This window comes from Mixophyes fleayi, chromosome 1 (assembly GCF_038048845.1).
Source record: "Mixophyes fleayi isolate aMixFle1 chromosome 1, aMixFle1.hap1, whole genome shotgun sequence".
In the NCBI taxonomy this organism is placed as follows: Eukaryota; Metazoa; Chordata; class Amphibia; order Anura; family Limnodynastidae; genus Mixophyes; species Mixophyes fleayi.
In genome coordinates, this window is record NC_134402.1 from 144,400,701 (window position 1) to 144,415,543 (window position 14,843).

The window sequence follows — 14,843 nt, forward strand, 5'->3', positions numbered from 1 at the left end:
ATTGCAATTACCTCCTTACTGGTCTTCCCCAAACCCCTACAATCTCTTTTGCACGCAGCAGCAAAATTGATTTTCCTTGCAAATCGTTATTCCTCTGTTGAATCACTCTGTATGTCTCTACACTAATTGCCTGTTTTCTACAGAATCCAATATAAAATACTTTTACTAACCTACAAGGCCATCAACAAAGCTGCACCAACATACATCTCTCGTCTCAAAATATCTCCCAACTCGGCAACTCTGTTCTGCACAAGATCTGCGTCTCTCATCCACCCTCATTACATTATCCCATTCCCGGTTACAGGACTTTTTTCGGGCTACACCCACTCTATGGAATTCTCTGCCTCGCACAATAATACTCTCCTCTGGTCTACAAACTTTCAAGCGTTCTTTGAATACCCACCTCTTCAGACAAGCTTATAATATTCCTCAACCACCCTCTTAACCTCACTACATTACCCTATTACCATCCGTTACACAATTTCACACAAGACAACTACCCCTGACCAACATTGTTGAGACAGGATCATTTAGCTTATGAGTCACTTTTACCTTTGCAGTCTGGCTGGATCGGAATGCAAAATGTAGACTTAACCTCATGTATCAAACTCCCATTGTCCCATAGATTGTAAGCTTGCGAGCAAAGCCTTCTCACCTCTGTCTGTTTTCCCCATTTGTAAAGCGCCACGGAATATGTTGAAGCTAAATAAATAAATGATGATGATGTGGATAGTTATTAAAGCACATTTGAGAGGCATGCTCTAGTAATCAGTAGCTGATGGGGAGTGCTAGTGCTATACTGCCATTTGGAGTCTCTTGGTGTACTTCTTGGTAAGTTAGCTCTCAATTTAAAAACACATATTTAGGAGCTCTCATTGATTAGAGTTAGGACCACCCTAATAGAAGAAGCACCGTGATGTGGTGGGTGGTTTATCATGCATTTGCAAATGTGTGTAACTAAGGATTCTGCATTTTTATGTACAAGTAGAAATAGCAGCGTTGTTACTGGTTAACATAGGTGTGTTGGGGATTTCTCTCTGGAATTTTCTCTGTATTAGCTATTAAAATCATCATGCCAGGTTTATTTTCCCTTGTATACATGGAAAATTGTAGGGTAGGATTTAGAGTGCAATGCATGATGAAGGTATTGGGAAAAATTAGATCCCCATTAACTGTTTTTAATGTGGTAAAGAGTTTCCTCTTTTCTGGTGGCTTTGAAACCCCTTAACATTATGTGATACTATTAGTAAAGGCATTAAAGTGGGAGTGAACTTGTCATAGGACTGCTTTGTAAAAGGCAAAAGTTTGTTTTATATTAACTTTAATTTTTCCTGCAGAGGATAGAGGATGTGATAGGAGGGCAAGGATAAGGTCATTTGGCTTAGGTAACATTGACCTGAGGTAATTAAGAAAAAAAGGGGTCAGATCAATAGGCACCTATAATCCAGCAAAGGGCTAAATGCTTAAGAGGAGGTGCAGCTAAAGACCAAACAGGCTTTGTCTGGGGGAGAAATTCAGTCACAAATATCTAAAAATATTAACACTTAAATCTCACTTGAACTCCTCTGGGGACCATAGCCCACACTTCCTTTTATCACTGGATGCTGAAAAAACTTTTGATCTAGTGATTTGGGATCATCTCTTTCAATTTTTTGAAGGTTTGGTTTCCCAAAGGAGTTTATCTTTACACTGCAGACATTATATATTAACCCCCAAACTCACATAGTTTCTAATGGACTAGTTTCTAACCCCTTTACAATACAACATGACACCCGTCAGGGTTGACCCTTGTCCACTTTATTGTTTGTACTGGCGTTGGAACCTTTGGCCATCGCTCTTAGATCAGACATTGACTATTCAGGTGTAGTTGTTTGCAACCATTAGTGTAAATTAGCTATGTTTGCGGATGACATGATGATGCTGGTCTCCCGACCTGAGCAATCAATCCGCTCAATAGTCAATTTGATTTCCACGTATGGGACGTTTGCGGGATACAAAATCAATTTCCAAAAATCTGAAATCCTAACTATTACTGAAAAACCACTTACCCCCGAACAGTTGCTTACACTGTCGCATTTCAGATGTGTCTCACACGGTCACAAACTTACTTGCTTTCGTGCTGCTGATTTTCCTGCCTCTGTGTACAGCAACACTTCCTGGTTTGGGTGGTCACATGATCGTGGCTGGGGGGCGGCTTTTAACATCTACAGACTATATTAAGCTCACCTGGACACTGCAGCTTTGTCGGAGCAACAAGTTACCACTTAGCATCTGGCTCTCCCTGTGTATCCTGTGCTGCATTCTGGTGTTTTCCTGTGTATCCGACCCGGCTCTCCTTTGACTACTCTGCTGCCTGTGAACCTGTGTATCTGACCCGGCTATCCTTATCGACTATGTTCCTGCCTGCTCCCCTGTGTATCCGAACCGGAGTTCCACTGCATACGGCTAGGATTCTTCTGCATGTGCTGTGTTTCTTCAGCTACAGATCCTGCTCCTCTGTGCATTGCTATACTACCTCTACAGAGTCTATTCCTCTTTTCTGCCGGACCTCTTACCAACCGTCTGTCCGCAACCTGCGGACCCCTGGCAGCAAAGTCCATCCTGCCTTGCGGCGGTTCTTGGTGAAAACCGGGGGGTTCGTTAGACTCTGCGCCTTAGGAAAGCCAGCGCTAATACTGACTGATAGAAAACTCCTGAGAACCGTAACACACACAAATTGAAATATCTAGGCATTTATATCCCCACCAACCTCAGTGAGCTCTATAAACATAACTAACCCCCAATTATTCGGATAATCAAACGCATCCTAATGAATTGGAAAATACCTCTTTCTCTGTTAGGCAGATACACTGTGTTCAAATCAATTATCTTAACCAAACTGGCCTACCAGTTGCAGATGCTCCCTGTTTGCTTCACCTGGCTCAACATTCATAAATGTACAACTTTATTTACTACGTTCCTGTGACGTGGTAAAAAAACGTGAATTAAGAGAGACAAGCTTAGACAGCCTAGGACACACGGTGGAATCGGATATCCTGACATCAATGCGTTCATGTGTTCAGCACTCTTTAGATACGCCTCAGGTTGGCTATTAAGGCAGGAATATTTCGTAAATCCGTATTCTCCCACGGCTTTCATACATCTCTTTAGGTCCCAATAACCTAATGGGGTCCTAAAAAAACATTGTTTTTCATGATACTTATAGAGCATGGGCATTTACCTCAAGGAAACTAGATCACCCTCAAGCCACTACTAAATATTTAGCTATATGGGGCAACCCTGCACTCACTCCGGGCATGGACAACAAGCTTTTCTCCTGATGGAAAAACAAAGGTATCTCCTCAATCCGAGACGTCTTTGACCCTGGAAGAACCCTACTCTCATTTCAACAGCTTAAGGAAAAATTCCAGCTTAGCAATACCCAATTTTTCATGTACTTACAATGGCGTCATTATGTCATGCTTCACACCAAGGGGAAGATGACTCTGCCTGTCCCCAGTGCTTTAGATAACTCATTACGTTTTTCAGAGAGCCAGAAATTCAAAATTCGTTATCTGTACCATGATCTTCTCCTACAAGATTTGTCTAAACTTTGGGCACTTACAAATATAGCTTGGGCCAAAGATTCTGTAACACTCCCCTCCTCCACTAATCTTGTTAAATACCAGGATAATGTCAGGAAATGGTTACATTCAACCTGACTGCAGTAGGTACACATAAACATATTAAACAGAGCTTATGCAAAAGCAAAGAAAACATTATGTGAGAGAGGAATCGGGATCTTGTTCCAAATGTAAACATTCACAAGCTGCTTTTATTCACAATATATAGGAATGCTGGAAAATCCAAAAATTCTGGAATAAGATTTTGAACTTCCTCAATATCTCTTTAGGTACCTCCCTACTCCCTGACAAAGTTACCTTCCTTTTTTTTAATTCTGATCTTTGGACCGCTTTACTACCCCCAAGGGAGATCCAAGATGTCAAACCATTCCTTACTGTGGTACTTACTATCGCCAAATTAGCCATACTCTGACATTGAATCACTGCTACTCCGCCTTCCTTTTCTAAAGTTAAAACTGAACTTTTAGAGTCATTATATTTTGACAGGAGGACAACCCTTCCTGATATTGAGAAGGGAGTGACAAAAATTCTATGCTAAATGGGGCCCCTATATCGATTCGACATCCCCTGATCGAAGAAATAGTGTCATGAAACGTTTTGACAACACCACCTGGTTATGGTATAGGGCGCTGGGGATGGCACAGCCTGTATTGACCTATCCTAGCTTTCACCAACGTACGCTCATCACCAATTTCTGGGACTTGGGCAAGGATAGCCTAAAACTGGGCCCTGCTTTCGCCGACTACCACCCCCCCCCCTCCCCCTGGATCAAGCCTCCCTCTTCTGTGAGGGAATATGAGGACTTGTGTGACCTAGCTTGCAGGTTGAGGTTTGCTTAGCAGGACTGGTATACAGCAATATTTGTCATTTATAGCTACTCGGGACATTCACTGAACGTTTCACTGGTAGTTTGATTAAGTGTTTTTATTGTTTTATTTTGCTGTGCTTGAATATCTCTACACAAGGCCATTGCATCAGTACTCCATTATTTCTAAATTGCTCTGATTGAGATATAATGATGTATTTTCCTTTGTATTATAATAACCTTAAGGATTTTATAGTCTAAAAATGTTTTGAATGTTTTGTGCTTGATCGACACTATTTTGATGCCTGTATGCATTGTACTTTACTTGAAAATCAATAAAACAGACATTTAAAAAAAAGGAAAAAAAAAAGAGGTGCAGCAGAGAGGTTTGTTCGAACATGAGCAGTGCTTATCATATCTGTATCATGTCTTGTCCAATCAAGTCTTGGAAGATCTGGTGACTGTAATCCAGTCTTCATTAATTAAGGCTATTGATGAGCGCATTGAATAAGCCAGAAAACAAGTTGGTGCTTGGGCCTCAAATTCAGTTCAATTTCTTTGTTGACATGGAGGTACATTTTCTTGTTAAGCCAAAGACTTTGAATCAAGGCTCAGTGAATTATTGCTTCAAAGGAAAAATAAGCTGGAATCCAAGCCTCAGTGGAAGTCGCTGACAAACCCCTTCAGGAGAGTCAGTCCATTAGTTAAATTGATATAAAAGTTTTGAATCAGGCAGATAGGTAGGCTGTATAGCGGGAGCTTAGTTTACCCTCAGTAGAGGTCTTGAAGAAGGCCAGAGTCGACTGTCAGTCTGTAGACTGAATATGCCATAATGGGAACTTCAAAACATGCCAGAAAGTAGGTAGCAATAGTTACTGCTGGATAGGCTAGTTTGGAGGTCAACGATCGTAACGGTAGTTGGGCCATGATGCCATTGTAACAGTTCAGGTATTAGGCTGCAGGTTGGGCCAGTTGTTAGGCCGGAATGGGTACCTAGGGTGGAATTATGCCCATGAGTTTGGTTTCAGATTAAGCTGCAATGGCGGCTGTGCTTAAGCTGGGAAAAAGGCTGCAACTGTGACTCCAAGAGTGAGGCCACAATGGGGACCACAAATGAGATCAGAGAGTGAGTTACAAGTTAGGCCAAATCGGTGTAGATTCTGAAAATTGTATATTAGGCCTCTCTATGGTGTACAGGAGTCCGTGCATCTTGCCTGCTACACAGGCTGCTTTGCCAGAGGCTCTATATGCTTCTCTATAAACTATAATTTCCAGGCAGGCCTCCTGAGGGGCCTCTGGTGGTATGTAGACGTTCGGAAGCATAGGGAGTGGTTCTGATGCTACATCAGTCTGGCAGTTAGGTATATAGGCCAGGGTTTCATCAAGAAACCACCCAGCTGCAGCTACAGGAAGCCAGGCCATGTTTGGCATAAATTGCCAGTCTGCAGATGGATGTTGGACTGTATGCATAGGTCAGGATTCATGTCTGGTTAGTAAACTGCTCTTCCAATGCCTATCAATACGTGTTCTGTTATAATCAATACAGAGTACTAGAATATAAATTCCTTCTGGTGCTATAAATGAGATTTCAATTTCAATTTAATTATATATGTATTAAAGAAGAATAATGTACTCAAAAGGAGTGTAGATCTCACTTACATACACCAAGTGAGTCACTGTCAGTGCAGCTGACTGTAGTGCACTTTAGTCTGTCCTTTATCACTAACAGTCAACCACTCGTCCTATTTTTAGCCCCTTGATCCAGGCCTTGCCATAGGTCTGTGCACGAGCCACACCACCAGAGTACTTCCCCCACCTAAATGTTACTATGGGGGCACCCAGTGATTGCAAAATACGCCCAGCCTGCCTCTGTGTTAAACTTCTCTCCCCTCCCAGATCTCGACTGTTAGAGCATTTCAATTCCATGTTTACACATAGGAAGACAGAGAAAAAGGAATACTGGAAAAAGTTACACAACAGAAGTCTAAGGTAGGAGACTGGCTTGTGGACTGTAGGTGCAGTAAGTTGGCGGCTCTCTGGAGCACCCAACTAGCTGCTCTAAGAAGAATATAGAAAAAATATTTGGTTAAGTTAGGAAAATAAGGTTGACACAAATAAAAGATTCCCTGAATTTACAGCTTGGGAACCCCAATCAATCTTACAGTCCTCAGGTTCAATCATACACCCTAGGCTCTTCATCAAGGCAACTTGCATGGCTTTTCTTTACCCACCAGAAAGATCCAAATGATTTTCTCACTTTACAGTCTTTATACAGCTTCTGCAGTCTCAATAGAAAAAATTGATTTTACATACTTAAGTCTCAGAAATGCAACTGCACGAAGATATATTTGAAGCGCATCCAGGGCCATCTTAACAACGTTATGGGCCCCTGGGAAAAGCAGTGCACCGGGGCCCCTAGATATAGATATAGATATATAGATGTATACAGATACAGATATAGATATAGATAGATAGATGTACTTGCTCAGTGACCCTTGAAGGTTTTTTTTGCAGGTTTTTTCTTTTGCAGGATTATTTATTCTCATTAAGAGTCGTGCCTATGGGGCCCCCTTGCCCGTGGGGCCCCTGGGCAGCTGCCCATCGTGCCCAATGGAAAAGATGGCCCTGAGCGCATCAAGTTTTTTATTAAAGTGTATTATGATCCAGCTGCATACTTGAGACATTATTCATCACCATTGATGATGATGATGAATGGCGTTTCACTGTTAACAAAGAAATGTTTAAATAATAAAAAAAAAGCATCTTCACAAATGCAAATGATCTAAGCACCAGCATCCATACCTTGGTGGTAGCAGTGATTTATTGGGGGCAAATCGTGTGGGGTCTGCTCAAAAAGCTGCAGTGTGGGTCCTCCTGTCATAATTTGACACAGCCCCAACCTGTTCAGCACTGGTCTGAATTCCCATGGAATCTGGCCTGCAAAAAAAATACGCCACCCTGGAAAAAAAAATCCTGTGCTAAAAGCAGTGAGGATCCTCCCAACACCCCTTAACTTCAATCCCTGTTCCACCTCTCCAAGCACAAGGAGGCACAAGTCTGGGATATGCAGAAACCTTAGTATGTCTGGCTTTAGGTGCATAACCGTGGTATGAAAATGCATATTTTATGCTAAAAAATGGGACTTGCTTTCAACCCGCAATGTTTAATATAATGTGCATATACAGTATGTGTGCTTTAAAGCTTTCTTTATACTGTAGGTCAAGCATGACAACAACATTAAAGTCTTGTATGACATATATACAATTAATATCACTTATGTGCTAGATATACAAATTTAATCTCCCTTTAATTATAAATTAGTGTAATGTCGTATATATTAACTCACACCTATCTCAATTCTTTTGACTCTATAGTTAGAGATAGTATATGAAGCACAGAACACAATGCAAATTATATCAAATCATGAAAAAGATCATGTTAATGATCCACAAATTGTCAGGGCAAGTGGGGTCTGCAGCTGCTGTATGTCCATCCCTGCTCCGGATATGCTTCATCTTACATTACCACTTCTCACAGCTTGCCCTCCACTACTGCTCTTCTGTTTTCGCCTGTCTTGCTCAGAATCTCTGACCGAAGTCACATCAGTACCATGTTGCTTAGCAACCTTGCCAGACATTCTGCACATGCACAGACCTTCTAATTCATTCTTTGATTCTAATTCATTCTTTGAAGTTTTCTGCTGATGTCATCAAGATGCACCTACAGGTATTATAAAAGGGACCCTTCTTCATACAAACATTGTAATTATGTTAGCTCTATCCAGCCTCTGTATTGTTTAATTCTTCTGTGTATTGACTCGTTTAAACCATTGGAACCTTGTTTACTGACTTTTGCTATATTTTGTACCGCCCTGGCTCTGGTTTATTGGACTTGTTACTGTATAAACCTTTGGGACTCCGCTTGCTTCATATTGCTGCATCGTGTGCCTACCTGGCCAATTGTCTGAACTGTGTTATTATAAACTGTGAAGCTAAATCCTACTTATTCTTACCCTGTTTTCATTATCCAGCTTCATCAGGAACCACGCTTCTGGACCTCTTCATCTCAGCACCACTCTGGATCCTCTTTCTACACACCTAACATGCTGCAGGCAAATATTTGACCCTCCTGTAACTCCATCTGTCTACCTTCCAAATCCGCCTGCTGCCAGCCATTGGAATCCAACCACTGGAGAAGGTAACTGGACTCTTTTCTTATTGTTATCATGACAGAATTACGTAGCCCAAAAATATAAGGATTTCACTGGGGCCCTTTTTCAGTCTCCAGAAGTGGCCTTGATTCAAGCCATACATTCCCTCCAGGGACAACTGACAGTAATGCAGATACGCATTGACGAAATGCAAGCTGCCCAAGCCTTACTTACAGCCCATTCAGCTCCTGCAATGGGACTATTGCCCTCCACAGCCAATTTTGATCCCGAGTCACTGGTCAAATTGCCTGAAAAATTTGGATGAGATCGCAACTAGTATCGTTCCTTTATGGCTTCACGTTGTTTAGTTTTTCAAATGCATCTTGAAGTTATTCTACTGACTCTTTAATAGTAGGGCTAATGCTCATTTTGCTTAAAGGTGAAGTATTAGCCTGGGCCACTCCTTTCTTTGAAAGACAGAATCCTATGTTGGATTCCCTTACGTCATTTCTTCAATCTTTCAGTAAAACCTTTGGTGACCCACATACGGTGACACTGTTGAATCAATTTTATCAAACCTGCAGCAAGGCCCATGGTCAGTCTTAGACTATACCATTGAATTCCGTCAGTGGTTTGAGGACACTGATTGAAATGTTGCAGTCAAATGATATCAGGAACTCAAGGGACTTAACGAAATTTAAGAGGAATTGGCCCGTATAGACTCTCCTCAAGATCTAGAAAAATTCATGGATAGATGCATGTCTATTAAAAACCGTCTCACGGAATGGTGAAGAGAAAGACACAGAATCCAGTGTCCTTGTTCAGTAGTAACTCTCTTGACCACTTCATCATGGCCTTTAGTTACTAAATCTGATTAGCCAATGCAAAAAGGGAGTGTTAGCGGTCAGTTCTCTCCTCAAGAATGGACAAGTAGGGAATTCAAACTTTGTCTTTTTTGTGCCATTCCTAAGCATTTCTCGACAGAGTGTCTGATTTGGGGTAGAACCCTGCTGTCTTAGGGAAACTTCCAGACACCAGTTCTGGGTCATTCTCTTCACTACCATCTTACCATCAATCAGTCTAGGTTTACTAAGACCAGTCTCTATTGTTATATATTTCTCCAGCTGGAATACATTTCCGAAAATAATCTACTCAAAACTGTAGCCGTAGTTAATACCAGTTCCAAGGTAATTATATTGATGGTGGCCTAGTTAATTTCCACAACATCCTTACTAACACTAAGTCCACTGTTATACCTTGGGAAACCATTGATGGTTGCCTTATCACTTCAGATCCCGTCAACAAGGTAAAAGTACCCGAACAACTTAAAGTTAATCAAAATCATTACCTTAACCTTATAGTTGATATTTTTTTCCGAGTTTTGCAATTCTCATTGCTTAGTCACTCAGGCATGTAACTCAATTGAGATGGTTCAGTTAGGGATCCCTGATTCATATCTAGATTTTACCAATGTCTTTGCTAAAAAAAACAAACAGAAATATTACCTCCTCATCAGCCAGTGCTTCTATATTCTTTGTAGAAAAAAAGACGGAGGTTTACTAGAGAGCACTAAATGCTATTACCATTCAAAACTGCTATCCATTACTTCTGATCCCTGAATTATTCAAAAGACTTTCCACTCATATTTGTACTAAACTAGATCTAAGAGATGCTTACAATTGGTTAGGATTCGCTCAGGGGACGTGTGGAAGACTGCTTTCCGTACCCATTACAGTCATTTTGGGCTTGCAAATGCTCCAGGTACATTACAACACTTTGTTAGCAACATTTTTTGAGACATTTCTACAGCAATTTATTGTCATTTACCTTGACAGCAGTCTTACATCTCATAACCTGAAAGGGACAAACAGAGAAAAATCCCCCCAGCACACTGCTATAACCAGCAAAGGAACTGCTATTTATACTTGCACATAAAAATGCAAAAATCTCAGTTGCACATATTTGCCAATGCATGGTAAGCCACCTGCCTCATCAAGGCACTTCTGATAATAGGGTGGTCCTAACTCTAAACAAAGTGAGTTCCTATATTTGGGCCCTAAATATGTGTTTTTAAATTGAGAGCTAACTTATCAGGAGGTACCCCAAAAAAACTCCAAATGGCAATACTAATATTTCTGCATTTTTATGTACAAGTAGAAATAGCATCTCCTTTGCTGGTTATAGCAGTGTGCTGGGGATATTCCATAGGAGATAAGGAACTACTTGCCAGTCACATCATCTTCTGGAAGGCACTAACATTCCCATCACAATTTACACTGACCACAGAAGTCTTGAATATCTAAAAATCGCAAAAAGACTCAATTCCAATCCCAACAAGCCTCTTTGTTACTCGATTTAACTTTGTAGTAAGCTATAGGCTGGGTTCTCGTAATGGTAAAGCAGATGCCCTGTTTGAAAGATCTTCAGAGCATTTGCAAAAAGACTTGCCTTTCCTACACATGGAAAAGGTTCTAGCTGTTGTTTACCCTCAGGCCATAAAAGGTAAAATACCCTGAGTTACAAAAGCCCACAGATGGATACCTTACTCAATTTCTTAGGATTTTTGTATCAACCTCTGTTTTAAGTCAATAAATCTTAAAATTATGTCATGACTCCAAAATAGTGGGTCACCTTGGAATTCATAAGACTATGGGGCATATTCAATTAGCTTTTTGATTCGCGGTAACGCGCGTTGCCGCGAAAAGTGCGCGTTCTTGCGGGTATTACGGTACCGCATTAACGCGGATTTTCGTTCGCAACCCTATGGGCTGCGAACGAAAATCCACGTTATTGCGGTACCGTGTATTACGTTTCGCGGCTGTTCCGGCGCGTTACCGCGAATCCAAAAGCTAATTGAATATGCCCCTATAAGTTTAATTTCAAGATACTATTTGTGGCCACAACTTTCCAAGAGATGTTAGACTCTATAGGCCTGATTCATTAAGGAAAGGAAAGCAAAAAAAAATTGTAACTTTGATTGTTGGCAAAACCATATTGCAACTAGAGATGTTCACTGACCCCCGTGTTTTGATTTTGGATCTGGATTACCTTCGGGTTTTGGTTTTGCCAAAACCGCCCTTGCGTGTTTTGGTTTTGTCTTGCTATTCCATTTTTTGGGCTAAAATCACATAATTTAGGTATTATTTTGTACCTACATTATTATTAACCTCACTAACACTAATTTCCAGTCATTTCCAGTAAATTTTTACCATCTCACAGGTCACAATATGCTTTTCATACACTTTCAGCTAAATACTGCAGCGAGCTGGCTGGATGTTAAGCGACAGAGCAACGACACAAACATGTATACATATAAATGTTAATGCTCCCAAATTGGTATGAATGTTTGTTTTTTTTCAACATTCAACCAAGCCTGGAGTGCCTGGAGGTTGCTTATTGAGGAAAGGAATACTGTAAGGGTCAGTGAGGTCTGCAGCTGCGACATGTCCATCCCTGCTCCAGACATGCCGCATCTTACTTGTTAGGTCAAACCACCTCTTGCAGCTTGTCCTCCGCTACTGCCCTTCTGTCTTCGCCTGTCTCCTCAGGCTCTCTGATGGAAGTCACATCCAGCCCCCTTTGTTGCTTAGCAGCCTTGCCAGTGATTCTGCGCATGCGCAGACATTCTAATTCATTCTTTCCTGCTGAGGTCATCAAGATGCACCTACAGGTATTATAAAAGAGACCCAGACTTTGGAATCCAACCAAAGGAAAAGTAATTTTCTTATTGTTACCATGACACAAACGCTTAACATAAAAGCAAAACACATTTTTAGTAGCAGTACAGAAAAACATGCATACGATATAAGGATTTTATTGAGCATTCTAACTTATATTCCTTTTTAACAATGATGGGTACTTTTTGTTCTGATTCATACCCCTTACCACACCTTTCCTTCTACTTGAAAATATCTAAATCTAATCATAAATATAAATCTAACTAAATAACTTGTTTAACAATTGTACTTGAAAGGTGACTGTCATCTAGCTTCCCATAATCAGACATTTTTAAGAATTTATTTTAGTACTGTCAGCAAGTAATACTTTGCACAGTTTTATGACAGTTCAATACAAAATGTAACTGCAAAACCTCAAAGATAAGAATGTTTTACAAACTGTAAACAGTGGTTTCATGACCCTTGAACAACTTTGGATATGAAGTTGAACTGCATAGTAGAATGATTAACCATATGTGTTTATATATTCACACACATGTAGGTCACTGTGATACATTTAGCACTAGTTTAACCCACTGATTTGATCATTTACTTCTTTAGGTTAGCATTAACAGAGATGGAGACAGCAGGCAAGGTAAGTACATATGTGGTCTATTTATTAACATATTAGGTATACCGCCGTTTATTATACCATTATTATATTTATGTGTTTGTTTTCATGCATAGCATATGTTTTCAGACTACTCACTACACTTTTTTAATGACTAAACAATTATATCTCAAACGATAAACCTAGCTCTACCAATCTTACTATTTCACTTCTAGTAAATTGTTTATAATGTTATGGTGCACTGTCAACAATGATGGATAAATTGTACAGTAAATATTTGTTTTTAAGCCTATTTCTATCATCTACATGATTTAATGATATCTGAATTATGATAATTTACTACTGTTTCAAAATATAATAGGTACATTAAAAAATGACTAAAAACCCCACTTAAATTAAAATATTCCAGATAAGTATAAAAAACAAACAAAACAATACAAAATATTTCTGAGAAAACAATTAAAGTTACACACCTGGAGACATTGATGGCTAAACCAGAAAAATAATTGGGGCTACTATTGCTGATGCATGTAATCAACTGATGCTTTTGAAAGGATGGGTTATATAATTGTCAAAATAAGTTAATGCGTCATATAACTAAATACATCTATACATAATCTAGGAAATCTAGATGAATAAAATCACCTGGTACAGAAATATCATAAACATAATACAAAAAATACAAAACAAAGGACTTTTCATAGGCATATGAGTAGTCAGCTGCAAGTGTTACAATTAGTACAATGATAAAGACAATAAATATTAAGTTCATAGAGGTATTAAAGTGCTGAAAAAGTCCTCTTATGAGGAAGCTTGAACTCTATATTTTAGGAACACACATTCTCAGATTCAAGTTAGTGAGGAAAAAAAATCCACTTTGTGCAGATTCTTCCCTACACAAATATCAGGAACTTGCTTGTAGAACCAGAGAGACTTAATGAGTGGATCTAAACTGCAATGAAGTTAGTCCTCCAATATTAGCAGTGAATTAATGGCGCGGTAAAAATTAGTGTCTGGCTGGGATGGGGGGCAGGGGGGCCTTGAGCTGGGTCACTGGGCTACCTGCATTTTTTTTTTTAAATGTTACTAATAGGCTGTTTATCCAAGTCTCCTCCTCCCCAGCATACCTCCCAACTGTCCTGATTTCAGGGGTCAGTCCTGTTTCTAGGGCTCTGTCCCACTGTCCTACCCGAAGACAGGTTTGTCCCATTGGTGGTCATGCCCCAGTTGCACCATATCCACGCAACACTCCTTGTCCTGCTGCCAGGGACAAAGGTATGCCATACATGCCAACTTTTAAGATTTCTCCCCCAGGAGATCCGGGGGAGAAGTCATGCGACAAGGGTAAGAGGGGGGCGTGGTGACATTGTTGCATCATTGCATCACCATAAGATGCCGAAATTCACGGCATTGAATAGCGGGGCCGGGCTTAATGACGCGATTAAGTCCCACCCCCTCCATTCAATGCCGTGAATTTCCGCAAATGTGGGAGCTTTGCCTACTCTTCTGGGAGTCCGTTAAGACTCCCCAAAAAATTCGGGAGCCTCCCGGGAATTCCGGGAGAGTAGGCAAGTATGAGGTATGCCCTGGGGCTAAAATCCGCCAGCCAGCCCCTGGTAAAGAGCATACCAATAAGTGATTACTAACCTCAGATTCTCCTGATCCAAAGACAATATTGAGAAAGCATTAACTTTTGAGACTAATAACTGAAGGTGTTGTTAATCTCCTCCTCTGTTAACCTGTCTCTATAGCAACATTTAGAGCTCATGTCTTATTGTGATATATTTTTTTTTTTATAAGGAAAGTAGTTGCAACTAAATGCTTTTTGTTTTTATAGACAGTGTATTTATTTTGTTTTCACAATGTATTTCCCCTTTCTAGTTATCTGAAAAATGTAAATAAAATATGTGGGGGAATAATAAAGTATATATTGAATATAGTACAATAAGGACTTTTGCTAACTGTTGTAAACAAACTC

At 40.2% G+C, this 14,843-nt stretch overlaps 1 protein-coding gene across 1 annotated transcript in view; it reads left to right on the forward strand.

The window, feature by feature from the left end:
* Positions 1 to 14,843, forward strand: part of LOC142143440 (alcohol dehydrogenase 1-like) — a 44,037-nt gene that overhangs the window by 10,500 nt on the left and 18,694 nt on the right. The window contains exons 2-3 of the mRNA XM_075201287.1: positions 8,459 to 8,625; positions 12,856 to 12,889. Of these exons, the coding sequence (XP_075057388.1) occupies positions 12,872 to 12,889 (18 nt within the window). The 5' untranslated portion in view covers positions 8,459 to 8,625; positions 12,856 to 12,871. The remainder of the gene's footprint in view (positions 1 to 8,458; positions 8,626 to 12,855; positions 12,890 to 14,843) is intronic.